The following is a 20,430-nucleotide window of genomic DNA, read 5'->3' on the forward strand; positions in this document are numbered from 1 at the left end:
TCCACCTGCCAATGCAGGGGACACGGGTTAGAGACCTGGTCCGGGAGGATCCCACATGCCACGGAGTGGCTAGGCCAGTGCGCCACAACTACTGGGCCTGCACTCTAGAGCCCGCGAGCCACAACTACTGAAGCCCGTGCGCCTAGAGCCCGTGCTTGACAACAAGAGAAGCCACAGCAGTGAGAAGCCTGCGCACTGCAACAAAGAGTAGCCCGCGCTCGCCGCAACTAGGGAAAGCCCGTGCACAGCAATGAAGACCCAATGCAGCCAAAAGTAAATAAATAAAATAAATTTATTAAAAAAAGAATAATTCCTACCTCATATCCCAGCCACAAAGAATGAATGAATGAATGAGCCATTTACCACAGAATTGTGAAGGACCAAGATCCTCTCACATTAAACACAAGATGCAGACAATGATATCATCTCGTTAGAGATTTCTGGAAAGGACATTTTGCAAGAGTGCTTTATGCAAATACCAAGACTTGTTGCTTTATAAGCAATGATCAGCATCCTCATTAGCTCCACCTTTGTGGGGCCAGTGATCATAAGGGATGTTTACATAACTCTTTCATATATTCATTTTACTTAATCAGCACAACAACCCTATGAGAGTAGAGACCAGGAATTATTACATTATTAACCATTTTACATTTCTAGGAAGCAGGGATTCAGAATAGGGAAGTGACTTGCCCAAAGTAACCAGGCTGGTCAGCTGCAGACTCAAAGCTGGATCTTCTAATGTCAGATCCCATCTTTCCACCGCATGCCCTACTTCTCCAAGTGAGCTATGTCAAAGGCAGGCTTAGGCATTCTACAAGACGAGAGAATTAGAGGAAAGGAAGGAAAGCGGTGAGGAAATAGAAAGGGACAATGAGAGGGGAAGGAGGTGTTTTATTAGGAAGTGAGTCTAACCACTTTCAATTGCCCCAAATGCCCCTTAAGTGGCAACAGTGCCACAAGTTACCCTTCTCTAAATTAATTCTATGCCCCAGGGTCTACAGCTACTGTTGTTTTATTAGTTGAGAATCATGCTGGAGACTTAAATGTCTAAAACGAAGCTAAAGATTTTTCTCCTCTGAGGTTCTGACAGCCGAACTTAGCCCCTCCCACAAAGGTCCGTGGCCCCTAGATCTCGGTCACATTAAACGCCGTGGGGACCGAAGAAACCGTGAGATGTGGGGAAATGAAGGGACGAGGGTTTGGGTTGGGGGAAGGGGAAGAGGTTGGGCTAAGGAGAGGGGGAGCCTGCGGTGGAGCTGTGGTTGGGGAATGTGGGCTTTTGTGGCTGAACTCGAAGGTGGGGTAGGAAACCAGGATCAGAGCTGACCGTCAGGGTAGAGTTTAAAGGTTCAGGAGAGCATAGGGGAGCTGAGGAGTTGACAGGACCAGAAAAAGACCTAGGAGGGTGCGAGGCTCGGTGGTCTCCATGGCGCGAGAACCGAGGCGAGGCCCCTCTCGAATGTCTGTGATTGGATGCTCCCTTAAGTCCTGCCTCCCCGGACCCCCTCTCCCCTTAAGCCCCGCCCATGCCTCCGGGCGCGCGCCTGGGGAGCGGGGAGGGGGACGAAGCTTGCGAAGGGGGGAGGGGGGCTAGGAGAGACTCGTGCACGCGCCCCACTCGCTGCGGGTGCGCGAGCAGCGCGCCCCCGCCGCCCGCGTCGCCATCTTTTCCCCCTCCGTCTGTCTGTCTGCTTTTGGCTTTGTCCGTCTGCAGCGCCGCCCCTCGGCTCCCCGCCACCAGCTCGGCCCGGAGCTGCCCTCTGCCAGCCGGGGCCCAGTCCAGGAAAGCCCCGGCCCGGCCGGCCCGAGCTGCGGCCCAGGGCCCATTGTCCGGGGGTCCGTCTGTCCGGAGGCGGGGCCCAGGGACCCGGAGCGCCGCGGAGCGCCGAGGCGCCGGGTAAAAAGACCCCCGACTCTTTCCCTCCGGGACCAGGCTGAGGATGCAGGGGCTCCTCGCCCCCTCCCTTGGTCGCCGGCTGTCGGTCCTTTTGTCAGTCTGTGTCTGGGGAGGGGAACAGGGGCTCGCTCTGGCCTGGGGGGCGGGGGCCGCCTTGGCTCTGACCCTCCCCCTGACCCGGGTTCCCGCGACGAGGCCGGACCGGGCTGGCTCCCCATAGCGGCTGTTCCACTTTCCGTCCCTCTGGAGGTCTCGGGCGCGGGAGGGGCGTCCGCGTCGCCGCCCTCCCCGCGTGGGCCCAGATCGGGCTCAGCCGGGCAGCGCCGGGACGGCCCGGGCGTCTGACAGGCTGGGCTGGAGCTGGGGGAGGGGGAGGATGGGCGTGGGGGCGCCGACCCGGGTGTCAGTCCCGAGTCGCCTTCTCGCAGGGCTTCTAAATTTAGATTTCTGAGAAGACTGTATTGTCTGAGGGTTTGTCTGAGCCGCCTCGGAAGACCTCTGGCTCTTGTCTGATAATTCCCGGGAATCTACCTGTGCTCATGCTTCAGGAAGCCAGAGGGACCGTCTCGGCTGGTTATACACCCGGGAACAGGGTGAACTGTGAGGCGGCTACGTGACCAGCTTTCTTGTCCTCTCCTTTTTGGCAGATACAGATACCGGGGATTCAGGCGAGTTTACTTTGCTCCGTGGGAACTGCACCAGAACTGGAGGTGGGAGTGCACCCTCTTTTCTTAAAGCTTGGATTTCACCCGTGTTTTCTTGCTAAAGTCTGTGGTGTGTCCTGGAAGCTGCAACCTAACACCTGTGGGAGAGCAGGGACAGTGTTAAGGGGAGACGTTGGCCCCGCTCCCAAGTATTCTTAACCTCATTCTAAAGATGGACAAAACTGGGTTTCTCTGGTGGCGCAGTGGTTGAGAGTCCGCCTGCCAATGCAGGGGACACGGGTTCGTACCCCGGTCCGGGAAGATCCCACATGCTGCGGAGCGGCTAGGCACGTGAGCCATGGCCGCTGAGCCTGCGCGTCCGGAGCCTGTGCTCCGCAACGGGAGAGGCCACAACAGTGAGAGGCCCACGTACCGAAAAAAACAAAAGATGGACAAAACTGCCTCCCTTTTTAAATAGAATCCCTTGTAGACCTGAATCTCACCGGTTACCTTTCTTCCCATCCTGTTTTTCTTCCAGATGGTGATGTTCAGGCTATCCATTTACATTTTTGTATCGGTTTCAGATTCAGGCTTGGGGACTGAGGCAGTGTTGAAAGTAAAACTGAGTTAGTGAACTTTACGGCAATGTGTCTATGGATTTTATTAGCTTTTACTGCTATAAAACAATTGTTTAACCTCTGAGATCTTGTTGTGCAGTCAAGAATGTTATCTGCTAGTGCTAGTTTTTTATTGTTAATTAATTACATAATTAATTAACTTACTTAATTTCAAGAGTCCACGACCCCACAGGCTTTCTTTTTTTGAGGGAGGAAGAGTATCTGCTTATGTTTTCCCCTTAATCCCTCAGGTGTGAAGTCCCATTGGGTACCATCTGGTTGGTTCCCCATTTGGCCACTAGGAGGATTGTGAGATGCGGTGGACACTGGTGCTTTAAATATGCCAGATGTTGATTTCTGTTTCTGACTTGTAGCTTTAGTATTGAGCTGTTGCCTCAACAAGATGATCTGAACAGAGCCTGTGTCATATTATTTGGCCTTCATTCAGAAGGATCTTTATTACCTTTATCTCACAGTTTCAATTTCTGATCTTAATAGGAAGAAAATTTAAAGATTAGTTAAGGTTTCATTTTCTTCCTTATACAATAGAGAGCTATAGCTCTGCAAATTTTAGAAAAAAAAATGATAGGCAACCTGCATTTCATTCAACTTTCCACTTTGTGATTCCACAGACTTATAGGAAAAGATCCAAAGTGTAATATTCATTCACTGCTTCAATTTGTAAAATAACTACTTGATTAGAAAGAAATGATCTACACAAACAAAACGTAGAGAACACGTTTCATTAGCATTAGCACTCAACATACTACCTTAAGATTGATTTTTACTGTATACATTTGGAGTTTTTTTTTTTTTTTAATTAAAGGTCTGAAAAAGAACTGTGTTTGATATGCAGATATGATAGAAGACTGCCTGAAAGCTGCTTCCTTTGCCACTTCCTGTGGAGGCCTGTCTTTGCCATTTGCGGTTTCTTTCTTCTTTTGGTAAGGGGAGGCAGGATCTGATTACAGGTCTGAGGTCCTTTCTGGCTACATAGAGGAGTTAGTTGGCATAACAGGAGGTGAGTCTTCACTAACTGGAGTGCAAAGTGTAGATGGTAGTAAGTAGCCTCTCATAATGCCTCTTAAGGCAATAAACTACAATTTTATATTTGCTTATTAGTGTGAGTACAATTTGAGAAGGCAGGAACTGAAAGAAAAGTTAGAGGGTGACCAGATCCATGTTCTCATCTTTGGTAGGAAAGAGAATATCTCCTTTTAATCTATGTCTGTTTATTCACTCTGTCTTTCAAAGAAAATTCACAGCTTCCACTACTAATCCATTTCGGACTCTCTAACAACACTTAATGCTGGGAAAGCCTTTCTTATAACTAACCAGGAACCTCTAGGCTTAAGTATCTGTTCTCTCCTATTTCAGGGAAGCAGGTGCATGTCTCTGCAGCACTTCTCATTTGGGGACCTTTTCTCTTTGTTCTTCCCACTCTTTGCTACAAGAGGCTGGATTGAGAAGAGGCACTAAAGTTATTAACTTTGACCACCACTCGGGAGCATGTGAGCAGGGTCAGGTTGATGTTCCACACTGAGGTATTGAATTAGTACCCAACAACGTGTATGGCACCTGGCTCTTCTGGTAAAAGCCCATCTTCAACATGAAGTCTGATTTGCTTTAGTGCCCTGTCATCCACAGTGCCTAGCACTGTGCCTGCATCCCTAGGTAGAGGCTCTATTTCCCATGTTTCATTTACAGATGCCCAGAAGTTTTGAGATATTTCTTGTCTCACAGGGATGTGGTGCCTTCGTCACCTCTAGGAGAGATAACTTCTTGAAAAAAACATCTGAAGGTTCTCATTGGTGCAGATTGCAGGGCTTGACTTCCAGAGGGCATGTGATATATGAGCTGCCACCCTGTTTAGCTTCCTTTGCTTCCTTTTACAATTCATGAGGGTTATCCCTTTGAGCCCATGGTGCTTCTAACGCTGGTTGCCTGAGTTTTTTTGCTTCCTTTTCTACCCTCTGAGCTTGATCATGAACACTTAACAGTATTATGGATTCCAGAGTTGGATTTAGAGTGGAATTCTCTAAATCCTTTGGAATTCTCTCTGAAACTTCTTGGGACCTTAAAGTGTGCTAGAGATTTATTCATTGCTTTCTTTCTTTAAGAAGTTCAATGATTTATAACTGGTGAGTTCTATATATACTCAAAAACTATTTTAAAAAGTCTCTCATCTTTTAATTGTGTATAATTTATGAGCAAAATGACATGTGCTAACATTATCCTTTTTTTTGTAGGTCAGCACCTTGCAAGGAGGTAGTAACATCCAGTCGTGAAACTGGGAAAAGCCAGAGCTCTTGGATCAGGGAAACATGTCCCGTCGGAAACAGACAAATCCAAATAAAGTTCACTGTGAGTACTGGGCTTTTTATTCTGGAACCTGAGAACCCTGAGGGTTGGAAAGGAAGTGTAATCTGAATTTAGGTGATCGACTCACACTAATTTGTGAAGAAAAAAGGGTTAAAGGTGTCAAACATGATGGATTTAAAGTGTTTCTATGCTGGAGGAGGTCTTAGAAACCTGTCTTAGGAATAGGCGCTCTTGATTCATCCTTAGTATTCACATTAACAAACATTTATAGGATTCCTACTCTGTGCAAAGCCTTGTGCTAGATGCCAAGGCCGTAAAACAATATAAAGATATATAAGACTATAACGTAGCCACAGATATATAGATAGATAGATAGATAGATGGGCATATAGCAAGATAATATATGCTAAGTGCCAAATAGGGATGCTGCAGACTGTGTGTACTACAGAAATTAAGAGGAGGGAGAGGGACTTCCCTTGCGGTCCAGTGGGTAAGACTGTACTTCCACTGCAGGGGCCACGGATTCGAGCCATGGGTTTGATCCATAGTCGGGGAACTAAAATCCCACATGCCCTGAGGCCAAAAAAAAAAAGAGGAGGGAGAGAGCTCCATGGACTGAGATAGCCAGGGAATGCTTGATGGAAGAGGCCTTAGACTATGAACTTGAACTGGACCTTGGAAGGTAGAAAGTGGATTCTTTAAAAAAAGAGGAAAGGAAAGGTAAAATCAGGTAGGGGAAAGCAAAGAAACAAAGAGGGAATGCACGTGGTATGCTCAGGGGACAAGGAGACTTTGTATGAAGCAGAAGTTGCATTTGTCCAGAAGCCATAGAACATGACGTTGGAGACGTTTAACTCTGCATTGTAGAGGCCCGAAGGCCAGGCCAAGTTCATGCTTCATCCTGACTGTAAGGAGCTACTGAAGGTTTTTAAGCAGGGAGAATGGAGTGACATTCAGAATACAGTGTTTTGGGACTACAAAATAGTGTGTGGGATGGATCACATGAAGAAGAGACTGGTAACAAGAACCAGCTATGCACTATTGCCTTGCATTATTTCTCAGCAGGTTCATATATATGTTTTATTTTAGTAATTGAATTGTAAATTTCTGGAGGGCAGACACTATGTCCCATATATAATTCCTGCTATCCCTCTCTACTTCTAGCACTGCTCATAGTGGGTTTTCAAAAGTGCCTTATTAAATTAACACTAATATATCTATGTAGATTTGAGACAATTAACCAGTTTCCTATGATCTGGGGAGATAAGCATCCTCATTCAAATGTAAAAAAGAGACAAATAGCTCCGTGTTCTTATGGAGGACTGACTACAGCAACATTTGAAGGGAATTCAGCGGTATAACATATGAAAGTTTTTTGTTTTTTTTAAGGAAAAAAACCTACATTTGAGAGGATAGATCAGTCATGGAGTTAATATAAGAGGACTAAAATTTATTAAAAACATACCGTATGCCAGACAGTATGTACCTTATTTTATTTTGTTGGGTAATTTCAAAAGTAGGAGAGAAAACAGTAGGTTCAGAGGAATTAAGAGGACTTCAGCATTTTATAGATTAAATGAGATTAGGGTAGCAAACTTTCATATACAATTAATTCTTCAAGTCCTAGAAAAGTTTTATAAGACAGCGCAAGTTGGATACTTCTAGGAGTGTATTCTGGAGTAGGTGGATATGGAAGGCTGCCTAATATAAAGGTGAGTGGTTCAGGAAGGATTTAGAAACTGCTGCTAAAACAGTGAAATTTAGTGGGCCTGAATGTGAGGATTTTCAAGAGAGATAAAATGAAGTATCTCTACCATAGGTAATACAACACAGAGGTTCAGAAGGATGTCTTCTCCTCTCTGGTTGAAGGTGGATATTGAGAAGAGACACAGATGTGACCCCAAGAAGGCAGGGCAGGAAAGGAACTCTTAGTAGAGTGATGGGTTCACAAATAAGGCAGTCACTGGAGTTGGGCATTTACCTCTAAAAGCCACCTGTCCAAAGAGACTGAGGAAAGTAGCTGGTGGGGATGATAGTATGATCAGGTACAGGGAAGCTAGTAAATGCTTATGTGGCCAGTGCCTGCGCCCACATAGCATAAGTCAATAGCTGCATCTCCTCCCACCGTAATCAGTCAAAGCCAAGATGAGCTGGTACTGGAGTTGGAAAACAGATGGACAAACAGACCACAGAGAAGGAGGGAATATCATATCCGCAGCTGCAGAAATGCAGTTTCTAGAGTTGAGCTAGTGAAGCTTGTAGTGTTGTGGTGGAGCGGGTGGGACTTTGCAGTGGTGACCATTAAGAGGGCCGTGAACAGAAATGTTCGGTGCAGCTAAAAAGCAGACCCGTAGGGAGGGGCTGTTTTCAGTGATGCATTTGGGCAGGGAATTGTGAAGGCATCTCACATGATGGACTAAGAAAGAAGAAAGACACTGAGATTTGCTGGTCTCTGAGGACCTTCTGCTTATTTACTATTTGGGAACTGAAGCTGGTCCTACATTTTTTGAAAGGTCATCTTCTCATTGCCCACAATAATGCCAAGTAGAAATAGGTAATTTCAGTCTTCAGACCACGTGCGTCTCCTAACCCCTTGCAGTGAAATAGAACCAATCAAATGTATTGAATTTAATGCTGCTCATCTATTTAAAGTAAACAGAATGAACTCAAGGTCTGGGAGGCAGGAAGGTCTGCAGAAGCTTTGCTTAAATGTCAAAGCCAATGGCATTTGAGCAGAGTAATGGCTGAGCTCCATTAGATCTGCCTTCTGGGAACAAGAGGATTGTGTAGCAGGCAGCTCCTAAAAGAATATATTAAGAAGCCCTCCTAAAAGAATATATTAAGAATCCCATTGCTGTAGCCTGGCAGCATCTGTCAGATCCACTTTAGAAGTCAATGGGCAGGCTGCTCTGGTATATACTTGGCTTTCCTCAGGATTGTCTCTGTATCTAAATTACCGTCGTGATCTCTCCTTTACCCAGAATCGTCCAGGCAGACTCTTGTGTTTTGCCCAGTTCCTTAATAGACTTGATGCAGAGTTTTTGGAATAAAAGTCCAGAATTGTTAGTCACAGAGGAACTGCATATGGGTTGAAATCTCTGTAGACCTCTTCCCTCCCTCCTTTCTCATCTCACCCCCTTCTGAATACAAATTTCTGTAACTGTTTCTAGAGAGGTTGAAAATACAATCCTTTGCACACTTTCATTTGGTGCTTTTGTACCAAGCAAACCACTAAGTAAAGGAAAACTTCCGTTTCTTAAGAGACTTTTGTTTTCAGATTATATATGAGACTAAAAACTTTCAACTTCAATTAAAGTTTTCAGCTTTTACAGAGAAGTAGGAAAAAGAAGCCTTTAAAGTCCCTTCTCTTCTAAAAAGTGCAGTTTGTTTTGTCTTCATTCATTGTTAGCATCCTTGTGAGGTAAATGGTTCTGTTCCCAATATGTGATAGCACCTCGGATTACGGAGACTGTCAGCTAGAAAAGGAATCCTAAGTGCCTCACTCCCAGTACTAGCTCATTTTATTCTGAATTAGGCATCTGCTCTCTTAGAATATGTCTCAGCTGCTTTACTTAATTTAAGTCAGCCAGACATTGCATTTATTTAACTGCACCAAAGACTCAAGAAAGAATTTTAAAATCTTTGTCTTCCAGTAACTTTCATCTCAGGCTTCTCATCTGTTCTACAGGCTTGTTTGCATGGCTTTGTTCTTATCTGGTCTAAAAAACCTTAGCCAAATCAGACCAACAGTATCTTGATTTCATACCACAAAAAGGAGAGGTAGTACCTTGCTTTTTACTGTTGAACTTAGATGACTTTTTCTCAACTATTAATAGACAAATAAATACCCATGTTAAAGAAGATGGTTGCCCTACATTAATATCTAGAAGACAGGATTTTTTTTTAACCTACTCCAACAGTCTCAAGATAGAAGGAAATAATACTGCTACATTGTAAAAGCAGGCAACTGTATAACACTTCTTAATCACTAGTATCTCTATGGATCACATTATACTTGAGTTAATATGACATATTTTTAGCAATTATCACTACCTTCTTATGAAAGGATAATTCTGGACAGTCAGATTTAGGGATTAGGTGAATAGTGACTACTGGGAGATCATTCACATATCTTTTTCTGTGAGGTCTGCCAGAATCCCTCTTTATGGTTTTTATATATTTTGCTTTATGTTGGTATTTAAATAAGAATAGCCCTAAGGAGTAAAGTTTACCTTAGCCTTTTTCCCAAGTCAGGAATGGAATAAAATAGAAGAGCATAGCTTTTCTTTCCAAACTGCCAAAAAAGGAATAGCCCAACTATCCTAGGTGAGAATGCTCCCAGAAGTCCTAGATAGGGCAGCTGTATTGAACAGACTCTTCTCTGTTCTGTGAAGGCTGAAATATTTAGACAGCTTCAATAGGAATAAATTTTTAGCTCAAGTTTGATGGAGACTAGACTGAATTACTAGCTGATCTTGAAAATTACATACCTTTATAGATGTCCTTCTAATACAGTGGTGATTCCCCATTAAGAAAGTGGGGGGGGGACTTCCCTGGTGGCACAGTGGTTAAGAATCCACCTGCCAGTGCAGGGGACACGGGTTTGATCCCTGGTCTGGGAAGATCCCACCTGCCGCGGAGCAAACTAAGCCCATGCACCACAACTACTGAAACCCGAGTGCCACAACTACTGAGCCTGTGCTGTAGAACCCGCGAGCCACAGCTACTGAATCCCGTGCGCCTAGAGCCCATGCTCTGCAACAAGAGAAGCCACCACAATGAGAAGCACGCGCACCGCAACGAAGAGTAGCCCCCCCTCGCCACAACTAGAGAAAGCCCGCGCACAGCAATGAAGACCCAACACAGCCAAAAATAAAATAAATAAATTAAAAAAAAAAAAAAGAAAGGGGGGGAAGTGTAGATTCTTAGTATGTTATAAACCTAGCTGGTTTCTGGATAGGTTTCTTTAGAGATGTCATTGATGAGAATGGTCTGCCCTTGATGATTATATGCTGGTACGTAACTTGTTCGTTAGTGTCATATCTGCCCACAGCCACCAGGTCCAAAAACATGCATTTACCCAGAAGAATTCAGTAACTATTCCAGTTAGCCATGGTCTTGTGGTTACAGAGGAACCAACGTGGAGAAATTAAATATTTTACTCCTGCAAAGAGGGAAGAGGAGGCGCTATAACACAGAATTCATTTTTTGCTCTCCCTAGCGGTAATTTATATCCAGTGTGTCATCCTGAATATTATGAAAGTGGACTTAAAGCAGGTTATTTTTCGTTTACTTGAGGGCTGGGTGGCTAGAAGTACACTTGGACTCTTAGCACCTCTATTCCCACTCATAGTGTCAGTCAGAATAGCCATAATATTACTCTAACCCAGGCATGGTAACTCATCACATGGAATCAGAACCATAAAAATGATGGTTCCTTCCGTCAGTCTTGGCCTTGAGAACATTATTTTGGTATTTGAGTTGTATATATCAGTTTCTGATGGTAGGAAGGTAACACACTAGGATCAGAGCTATTCTTGTCACACAGAGACAAGCGTTTGTTTTCAGTAAAATTGCTCTAATGAACCGCTTAAAATTCTGTTTACAACTCTGCTAGAAAGCAACTGAAAAATATGGTAATTAAGGGTTGGACAGACTGGGGTCTGAATACTTTGTTCCACCATAGACCTTAGTTTTCTCCTAAGTAAAATATGGATAGTAATACCTACCACATAGAGTTTTGCAGAGAATTAAGGTGAGGTAGTAACTATAATGCACTTAACGTAGAGCCTGGATCTAGGAAGTGCCAAATAATCACTATTATTAGCATTTGGCACTTAGCATATAGTAGATGTTCAATGAATATTTGCTGAACAAATACCTAAATGAATCACATGAAGCCTACTTCACATCAGTTCTTTCACTGCCCAAGGACTAGTTGTACAGGTCAACTGACCAGTTCATTCCTCCTACATCATTGTATCAGCCTCGGAACCTGAGCCTGTTTAATTTCCTCTCTCTCTTCATTAAGAAAGCGCCTGTTCTATTGTCAGACATTTCACTAGGGCTTTTTATTATTCTCTCTTGGTGGCTGGAGAATGGGGACTGTAGTTTCCACTCTGACTGAGATAATGGAAACCTCAAGAAACCCAATTCTCTTTTCTCCTTATGCCTGGCCTCTTGGAAATAAAAGAGCACTTAAATGTTAACTCTTCAATAACCACACAGATCCCAGGCAGAGTTCCTCACAGTAAATGCATAATCAAGGATGGGTCCAGGGCTTTTGGATACTGCATACAAAGAAGAAAAAAGAAAAAAGACCACACTAAACCAAGGAGACTAGATGAAATATTACCTGTTGCAAATTGGTTGGCATGTTTCAGGAAGTTTGTTCCTCAGCAGAAATGAGTTCACATATTATCTGTTTTCCTTTTAGTCCATTATTTTTTATTTGCTCGTGGCTAATTCTAATAGATGTGAGAGAGTAAAGGAAGAACTTCTAGAGTATGTCTTGTAAGGAGAATGGATGAAAGATGGGGTCATAGATACTGTTTCAGTTGGATTATTTGAAGCACTTGTTTATAGTCAGAGGCAGACAGAATCAGGACCATATTGCTAATACATTGAGATTCAGAGATTGTGCCCAGATTTTTTGCCCCATCTTCATTCCATCACTTTGCCACTTGCCTCTGTCTCCCCAGTCCTGATGGAAGGTTATAAATAGAATTGAGATTTTGATGTTAAATTGGTAAAGTAGCAATTGATCACCTTTAAAAGGAGTCAATATTAGGAGGATTTAAGAGAAGCAAATGATGCTTTCTAGAGCATCTGGCTTGTTGCCCAAGAAGAGTAGCTGTGCCCGGAAACCACTGGAGGCAACAAGCTGACTTGGAGATGAATGACCCCACCACAGGGTACCTGCCTGTCTCCTACCTTTGAATGGTCTGACTTTCCAACCAGCTTGCCTGGGGATGTACTGCCCAGCTGGTGGCCTGACTATTTTTCCTTGTGACCACCAGGGGATCAAGTATTTGCTGGGCTAGAAGAGCAAGCCCGCCAGGCGATGATGAAAACTGATTTTCCTGGAGACCTTGGCAGTCAGCGACAAGCTATCCAACAACTAAGAGATCAGGACTCCAGTAGCAGTGAGTTCTGCACCTTCTGGTAATGACTCAGGGCAATGGGAGAAGAATTATCAGAGTGTGTGTGCTCTGGGGATTATGCATGGGGGTTGGGAGGAAGACATGAAGAAGGAGATTGGTGGATCCTCAGTGTTCCCAAAGGTGTTCTAAGGTGTATGGGCATATGTTTGTCCAGAGAGAGAACAGGTTTTTTTAACTCAAGGACTGCAGTACTTGGCATAGTGCCATACACAGATAGATTTGTCATGACTGTGATAGACAGGGGCATAGGAATAATGAGTGCTCAAGCAGCCCCTGGGCTAGGTCAAATGAAAAGAAAAAAATCCCTGTCTCTTAGGATCTGTTTATTCATAATTAATAAAATGTAAGAGTGGTATTAACGAAAGTTTTGCTTGAGGACCCAGTTTTAATGTTTTATAAGAGGACTTGCTTACCAGTGAGATTATGCAGCATGTAAAATGCTAATGTCGAGGTCTTCCCACACCAAGTCCTGAGTAGATCCCTTTGGTTAAGAGATTGAAAAGACAGTGGCTGGTAACTGGTTGAGCCTCATGGATTGTCTGTTCTGTGACTTGCTTGAACAAATACACTTTGAGATGTGTTATTTCCTAGGATGATTTCCACATCTGATCCATCTGATATTGGTTATTATTAGTGTCGATTCATATTGACATTTCTGATTTTTCTCCATGTTCGGGGTTGTAAAAGAAAGAAGAGGCAGAGAGTTCTGTACCTTCCAGGAACTACATTTTCTATTTAAACTAATACTCTAGCAATAAAAATAATAATTTAGCAAGTAATTGCTCAGGTACAGAAAAGTGAACCAAATATTTCTAGAAAATCTGTGGGAGCCACCAGTTTGAGTAATAGGTAGGAATGGCAATATCTATAGAAGTCTGATAGGTTTCCATTCTGGAAAAGTTGCATCATCCCTCTGCATGGCATACTTATTCTTTTTTTAACCTTTCTAGTAGAGAGATATATTTGGATTTTTGATGAATTACAAAAAGTGTTTGATACAGTGTTGTCTTAGACTACAAGTATTCCAAATAAGCTGGTGAGAAAATATAGTATGATTTAATCTGTGCCAACCCTTATTACTGAGATGGATTCACACTAAAGCTTTGGACCAAGAATAAGGCATACTGTAGATCTTTCCAGGGCCCAAATCCAGTCCACCAACCAAGTGAGTATCTAACAGAGACACATGTATCTACTAGCAGGTGATTTGGTTAGATTTTCTTTTGAAGAAAGGGAATGTAACCAGTTTTGCCCAGTTCTTGGTAGATTTAGAAATTATGTAAGGGATAGTAGAGAGAAGATAAGAAGCACACTGTTAGCTAGGAAAGCTGAGTCTCACTGCTGATGCCGAGAGCCTGGTGAAACTCTATCCTGTATTTCTCTTGCTGACAGTCAGGCCCAGGAGTCCAGGATCTAGGTGGTGTTAGGATGGGACTGGAGTCTGACAGCTTCCCTAGGTTTGGCTTCCTCTTGTGATCTTCAAAGTACTAGCACTTTTTTTTCCTTTCAGAAAGAACTCCCTATGTTATTGTGTTTTTTAAAAATCATTTATTTTCCAATTTTATAAGTAATAGAGGAAAGAAATCAGCACACACAAACCTTGCAGATCCCCTAGCCACAGGCAGACCTCTGCACGGCCACATCTTGCACCCTGAACTAAAACAAATCAATTCTTTCTTTAGCCACGAGAAATTATATTTCATCCTAAAGTAAAGAATGTCCTGTTCCCTCCACTTGATGCATTCAATAATCCATCAGATAATCCAAAGAACCAACAGAAACAATGGACTTATTTAACGTAGAATGCTGAGTTACTAGCAGGGTAAGAACGCTGTGAGTCAAATACCACGACAGAATGCCCAAGGTTGGTTGCTGTGCTAACTTTTCCACTGTACTGAGCTTTTTCCCTATAAAGTGACATTTTTACCTAATTTCCTACTGCCTCCTTTATTGATAAGAGGAAAGAAAAACTTGTTGGTGTTTCTGTAATCATGCCTTGGGGTTTGTTGGGAGAGAACAGATTAGTGGGTCTCAGAATAGAATAGTGTATGTGACACCATGGAGAAATTGTGCAGGGAGGTTATGGAGAAAAGTAAGTAATAAAATCAGTGATAAGCATTGGTAAGTCAGAAGTGGTGTGTTGGAATGAGCATGGTGTGAGGTGCATAGGAGGTGTGATTTGAAAGTGTGAGATATTTGGGAACGCTGTGTAAGAAGTTATCGTGTTTATGATAATATACAGGACCTAATAACCATTTTCCAATACAGTTTTGCCTCCGATTTTCTCCTTAGTGTGTATATGGCAATATAAACAATTATAGCTGGCTTCCACTTAATGTGATTTGTACCCAAATAAGCACTGATACAAACTATATTACGGAAGATCTGAGAATGTTTTCCATTTTAGCTGCAAACTTTAGGGTGGAAAGCAACGTAAGATGTATTCATGCAAAAATCAGAACAAGTGACCAGTTTGTGTGTTCCAGGTGACAGTGAGGGTGATGAAGAGGAGACCACACAAGATGAAGTCTCTTCCCATACATCAGAGGAAGACGGAGGGGTGGTCAAAGTGGAAAAAGAGTTAGAAAATGCAGAACAGCCTGTTGGTGGGAACAGTGTGGTAGAGCATGAGGCAAGTGACAAATGGCTCCTGAGTCCGGGAACCTCCTTACCCTTCTACTCTGCCCAAGCTGCCTCTCTTCCACATGTAACACTCTTGCCTCTGAGGGTCTCCTGGGCTTCATATGAAGCCTGTCTTCCTTCCCAACATGAGTTACCCAAACCTCAGACACACAGTTCTCTTCACACCCAGCTTTCCTTTTCCACCCACATATCACTTCACTCCCACACAGCTCTTCTTCCTAAAGCTCCCCACTTCTTCCCAGCAGAACATCCGTCTTTGCAGAACTATTAGTTGACTTCCTCAGGTGTACTCTTGAATATGCTTGCAAATTTCAGTCAAAGTATTAACTGAGGTGCCATCTTTTCACTAAACTGTTTCCTAAGGATTCCTGCAAGAGGCATGGCAGTAGGGAAAGCTGATCTTCTCTCTACAGAGTTTACCTTAGGGGAAAAAAAAAAAAGATAAGCTCTCTCTGGAGTAATACTATGTCTTCATGGCAGGAAGCCTTGGAGAAAATGAAGATGGGAGCAAATTTAATTCCCTTTCCCCTATCACTTTTTCCTTCGACTCACAATGGGAACCTAATAATAACATATGATAAGAGGTCGTGTTCCTTTTAACAGGATACCCTTTTAAAAGAAGTAGGGGCAGGGAAGAGACTGGTAAACTGTGTTCAAAGGGGCAGGGAAGAGACTGGTAAACTGTGTTCATGAATTGCCTACTTGTTAAATTGCAGGTCACGGAGAATTTGAATTCCGACCCCTTACTTGGACTCTGCCAGTGTCCCCTCTGCCAGCTGGACTGTGGGAGTCGGGGGCAGCTGATTGCGCATGTGTACCAGGTATGGCGTGCGGAGCCGCATGCTCCAGAACACGGGCGCCAGCAACTTGTGTAGCCTTTGCCTCCAACCCCGGAAAGAACCTTGGGTTGTTGCTTCCACCAAGACTCCACTCCAATCCTCAGAAAATTGTAGAGAATAAGTGGGATATGTTGAGTGAATATGTTCTGGGTTCCCAGGCAGACACACTGTGAAAATTAAGTATCATTTTTTTTCTAAATTACTTAAGACATATTTAAAATAGTGAAATAGAAACTGGGCTTGTTTTAAAGAAGAAAAAATGAGTTAACATAGGTGTTTCTGAAGTATTGGAGAAAGATAGTGTAAACCAGGGGATCAGAACTAGACAAACTTTTGTTTCTTTTTTTTTCCTGATCCAGTCGCAGAACATGTGCCTTATGCTCTGTATTGAACAGGCATCAGCACACATGGCAGCCTGAGTTTTACCATAAAAATAATTGGTTCATGAGGAGAAGCATTTCTTCAGGAGACTGATTTTAAAAGACTGAAGAAAAGGCAGTGCATTTAAATACCTTTTGGATATCAGTCTTTCCATCCAGCTTCTAGACTTGACCTTCAGTGCTCCTTTAAAATGCACTTGTGGGCTTCCCTGGTGGCGCAGTGGTTAAGAGTCCGCCTGCCGATGCAGGGGATGCGGGTTCGTGCCCCGGTCCGGGAAGATCCCACATGCCGCGGAGCGGCTGGGCCCGTGAGCCATGGACGCTGAGCCTGCGTGTCTGGAGCCTGTGCTCCGCAATGGGAGAGGCCACAACAGTGAGACGCCCATGTACCGCACAAAAAAAAAAAAAAAAAAATGCACTTGTACCTACACAGCATGTGGCAAGCAGGCCGTGAGAAATTATCCTGAGCAAGAATTCTTCTCAGGCTATGGAGTCCCATTGTCCCCCAAGCCAGCCACGTGTCCCAGTACGTAGTCAGAACTCAAACTAATGAAATCTGAGTGATGGTCTGGATGGCCTTGCCCTTCTGAAGGCCCTTTAACACAAGAGACTCCTACTTTTCCAGGTGCTAGATAGGGAGAATAGTTGCAAGTCCTTGTTCTAACACTAAGGAAAGGGGACATTTCCCAGAAAGTAGTTCCTAAGTGGGTACAGATTGTCCTGGAGCTGGTGTGAGTTGACAGATTAAGGCTCTCTTTTACAGCACACTGCAGCAGTGGTGAGCGCCAAGAGCTACATGTGTCCTGTCTGTGGCCGGGCCCTTAGCTCCCCCGGGTCATTGGGTCGCCACCTCTTAATCCACTCGGAGGACCAGCGGTCTAACTGTGCTGTGTGTGGAGCCCGTTTTACTAGCCATGCCACGTTTAACAGGTTAGCCGGGCAACTGACCCTCTGTGCTGGGAACAAATTACCGGGTGTGGGTTCTGCTTTCCCAAGTCGAAGTGAAGGTTAGAGATGGGCAATGCAAAGGGAACTGACTCTTGACTCTTTGTAAATACAAGTAATGAGGCTAGTAAATATGTCCATTCCATTAGACATCCTCAAAGGGAAATGAATTCTTATTTCTTTCCTCAATCAGAATATCTTCAACTAGAAAGAGATGTGGGGAAGACCAAGACCATTCATGAGAAAGAAGTTACAGGGTGCTGAGAGGACCCTAATGTGAGGACAGAGTCTCCACTGTGTCCCAGGAAGACTGGAACTGTGTAAATTGTGTCTGAGTCCCATTTGCTAGTGTACAACGCAGGGTCGGCTGGGAGGAGGTGGAGCCAGTGGACTGGACCTCCCCTGAAGGCAGCCTCCGCCTCAGGGAGGACTGCCCTGCACAGTTCCTACAAACACCATCAGTCCGGCTTGAATGGAACTGCACATTGTAAGGGCTCATCTGATTTCTGGTGGCTTGCTATCGTGGTTGGCTCAGCCCCTAACTCCAGGTGGGCTTTAAGACTTGGTAGACAACCTAGCCCAAAGAAGGGCAAGGGTGGAAAGGTAGAGGAGGTCTCCCAAGCACTCATACTGACCCCTAGTGGTGAACTTGGAGCAACTGGCCTGGTAGGACAGAGTAAGTCAGGGCTGGATACCTGAGCCTTGTTAGACCGTGGCATTAACCATTTAAACTTTTTGCTTTCCAGTGAGAAACTTCCTGAAGTCCTTAATATGGAATCCCTACCACCAGCCCACAGTGAGGGCCCCTCCAGTGCTGAGGGGAAGGACATTGCCTTTAGTCCTCCAGTGTACCCTGCTGGAATTCTGCTTGTGTGCAACAACTGTGCTGCCTACCGGAAACTGCTAGAAGCCCAGACCCCCAGTGTACGCAAGTGGGCCCTGCGTCGACAGAACGAGCCTTTGGAAGTCCGGCTGCAGCGGCTGGAACGAGAGCGCACAGCCAAGAAGAGCCGGCGGGACAATGAGACCCCCGAGGAGCGGGAGGTAAGGCGCATGAGGGACCGAGAAGCCAAGCGCCTGCAGCGCATGCAGGAGACAGACGAGCAGCGGGCACGCCGGCTGCAGCGAGATCGGGAGGCCATGAGGCTGAAGCGGGCCAATGAAACCCCGGAGAAGCGGCAGGCCCGGCTCATCCGGGAGCGGGAGGCCAAGCGGCTCAAGAGGAGGCTGGAGAAAATGGACATGATGTTGCGAGCTCAGTTTGGCCAGGACCCTTCTGCCATGGCAGCCTTAGCAGCCGAAATGAACTTCTTCCAGCTACCTGTGAGTGGGGTGGAGTTGGACAGCCAGCTCCTGGGCAAGATGGCCTTTGAAGAGCAGAACAGCAGCTCTCTGCACTGAACCACACCCTCCTGCCTGCCTTCCCACTCAGCCGTCCCCAGGGTCCTGTCCTTGCTGCTGGAGGCAGGCCCGAGTTTGTTGCAGGTGGACCTGTGTACCCCTTGCATATGGGAGCAGGATGATGGGGTCAGGAGGGACCCAGCTCAAGGCAGCTCTGGATGAGGGAGCAGGCACTCCAGACACCTTGACTCCCCAGCCCACTGCTGCAGGGCATGAGCATAGGACTCTGGGGCCCTAGTGTGGCCCACACCCACCCCACGGAGTTGTGAGGGCTAATAAATTAATTTTATCTTTACTGGCCCTTTCCTGCTTTTCTCTCGATTTCATTCTAGCAAATCTAGGAGAGACGTGGATGGAAGTTTTCAGGCAGGGACGTCTAGCCATTGTCTTTTTCCGAGGGAGGGTGCTCCTCACCAAAGGCTCTCCCAGCAGAGATCCCTTATTTGGCCCTTCACAAGTTAATGACATTAAGGAAGAACCGATGCTGACTTTGTGAGGGTGCATGCCCACAACACTAATGAAGATCACCTGTGGTCCCAAGAGCTATTTCAACCCAGCTTCCTTTTCCAAACTCAGAAGTAGACGCCTTTCCTCATAACTGGCATTTCTAAAGAGGATGACGTATTTAGACCAGGTACCAGCTACTTTTCCCAGTCTGCCAAACTTTTAAAAATTCTACCCTAGACAGCACTCAGTTGCATTCAGGAATACATTCATAGAAATAGCTGCAATATTAAGGTTCATAGTGCCGAGGAACTCATGTTTGAGAGAAGAGGTAAAAACCCATCTTTTTATTTATTCCTCAGAGCCAAGGTAGGATAATAAAACCCACTGAGGAAAATCCAGAATTAAGGTGCCATGAGAGCTCAGGTCAGTAGCGGTCAAGGCCAGAGCAAAATGACGACTCTGGCAGTATGTATGGCTGCCAAACCATGGAGGAGACGAGCTGAGGTCATTTCTAAAAAGGTTCTGTGATGGTACACAACAAGCACAGAACTTTCCTTAGCCTGCACCAAAGGTTGTATCCAGTTTAGATAATTACAGATCTTGAAGTCCAGAAGGAAGTGCCCTAGTTAAGTTGTAGCCAGAAAAATAACTATGCCAGGAATGTGGACCTCTTCCAATATCGTAACAAGGAAACTTGGACTCCTCTCTGACCTCCACAGGTTCAAGGCTATTTAAGAGTGTTAACTGACCCCCCACCAAACCAGGGTTAATTCCCACCAGGCAGGCCGAAATATTTGTCTTTAAAAATACAAAAATATTAATAAGCTTATTACAAAATACTGGACATTTAAAAGAAAATATTTAATTGAGCCAAATGGCTTTTTCTCACAGAGCCCACGTGGAAGTCCTACTTGGGATGTTTCAAAATGGTTGAGCACTCATTATGTGTCAAAGATTGTTCTGAGCACTTTTGTGGATTATCTCATTTAATTTTTACAACGAACTGTGAGTTAACGCAAACTCAGGAATTAGGTGCCTGGATTTAACATTCTGTACTGCTAATTAATAGCTGTGTAACTTTGGGTAAGTTACTTAAACCTCTTGGTTTCCCCACCCACAAAGTGAAAAT

General features: G+C 44.7%; 3 protein-coding genes across 13 annotated transcripts in view; 1 reads left to right on the top strand and 2 right to left on the bottom strand.

Annotated features, from left to right (window-relative positions):
• LOC149744692 (uncharacterized) lies at positions 1-3,105 on the bottom strand. The gene is made up of 2 exons (XM_089902483.1): positions 3,048-3,105; positions 1-2,208 (listed from the first exon to the last, which is right to left on the bottom strand). The coding sequence occupies exons 1-2, from the start codon at positions 3,103-3,105 to the stop codon at positions 1,517-1,519; spliced, it is 750 nt and encodes a 249-aa protein (XP_089758609.1). The 3' UTR covers positions 1-1,516.
• Positions 840-19,154, top strand: ZNF821 (zinc finger protein 821). Of its 7 annotated transcripts, XM_022583287.3 has the most exons (8): positions 840-1,900; positions 2,548-2,610; positions 5,411-5,525; positions 12,503-12,628; positions 15,133-15,278; positions 16,006-16,110; positions 17,272-17,438; positions 18,200-19,154. In XM_022583287.3, the coding sequence occupies exons 3-8, from the start codon at positions 5,486-5,488 to the stop codon at positions 18,852-18,854; spliced, it is 1,239 nt and encodes a 412-aa protein (XP_022438995.1). In that variant the 5' UTR covers positions 840-1,900; positions 2,548-2,610; positions 5,411-5,485; the 3' UTR covers positions 18,855-19,154. The 7 variants fall into 7 exon arrangements, with proteins under 7 accessions (XP_022438995.1, XP_030616937.1, XP_089759411.1 ...); XM_030761077.2 differs by having other exon boundaries at positions 840-2,610; XM_089903285.1 differs by having other exon boundaries at positions 2,548-5,525.
• ATXN1L (ataxin 1 like) overlaps positions 5,410-20,430 on the bottom strand; it is a 26,529-nt gene continuing 11,508 nt past the window's right edge. For all 5 annotated transcript variants that reach the window (XM_022583284.2, XM_022583285.2, XM_089903282.1 and 2 more), the window contains one exon: positions 5,410-20,430. This exon is cut by the window's right edge. The gene's annotated coding sequence lies outside the window, so the exon portion shown is untranslated.

This window comes from Delphinapterus leucas, chromosome 20, assembly GCF_059928025.1.
Source record: "Delphinapterus leucas isolate spDelLeu-1000000601 "Yukka" chromosome 20, BTC_Dleu_Yukka2, whole genome shotgun sequence".
Lineage (NCBI taxonomy): Eukaryota > Metazoa > Chordata > Mammalia > Artiodactyla > Monodontidae > Delphinapterus > Delphinapterus leucas.

Coding starts and splice junctions, on each gene's coding strand:
- LOC149744692 (XM_089902483.1), bottom strand. CDS start 3,105: ATGGATAGCCTGAACATCACCATCTGGAAGAAAAACAGGATGGGAAGA. Junction 2,209..3,047: donor GATGGGAAGAAAGGTAACCG/GTGAGATTCAGG, acceptor TGCCCGGCTGAG/CCCGATCTGGGCCCACGCGG.
- ZNF821 (XM_030761077.2), top strand. CDS start 5,486: ATGTCCCGTCGGAAACAGACAAATCCAAATAAAGTTCACT. Junction 15,279..16,005: donor ACAGTGTGGTAGAGCATGAG/GCAAGTGACAAA, acceptor GTTAAATTGCAG/GTCACGGAGAATTTGAATTC. Junction 16,111..17,271: donor TGATTGCGCATGTGTACCAG/GTATGGCGTGCG, acceptor TCTCTTTTACAG/CACACTGCAGCAGTGGTGAG.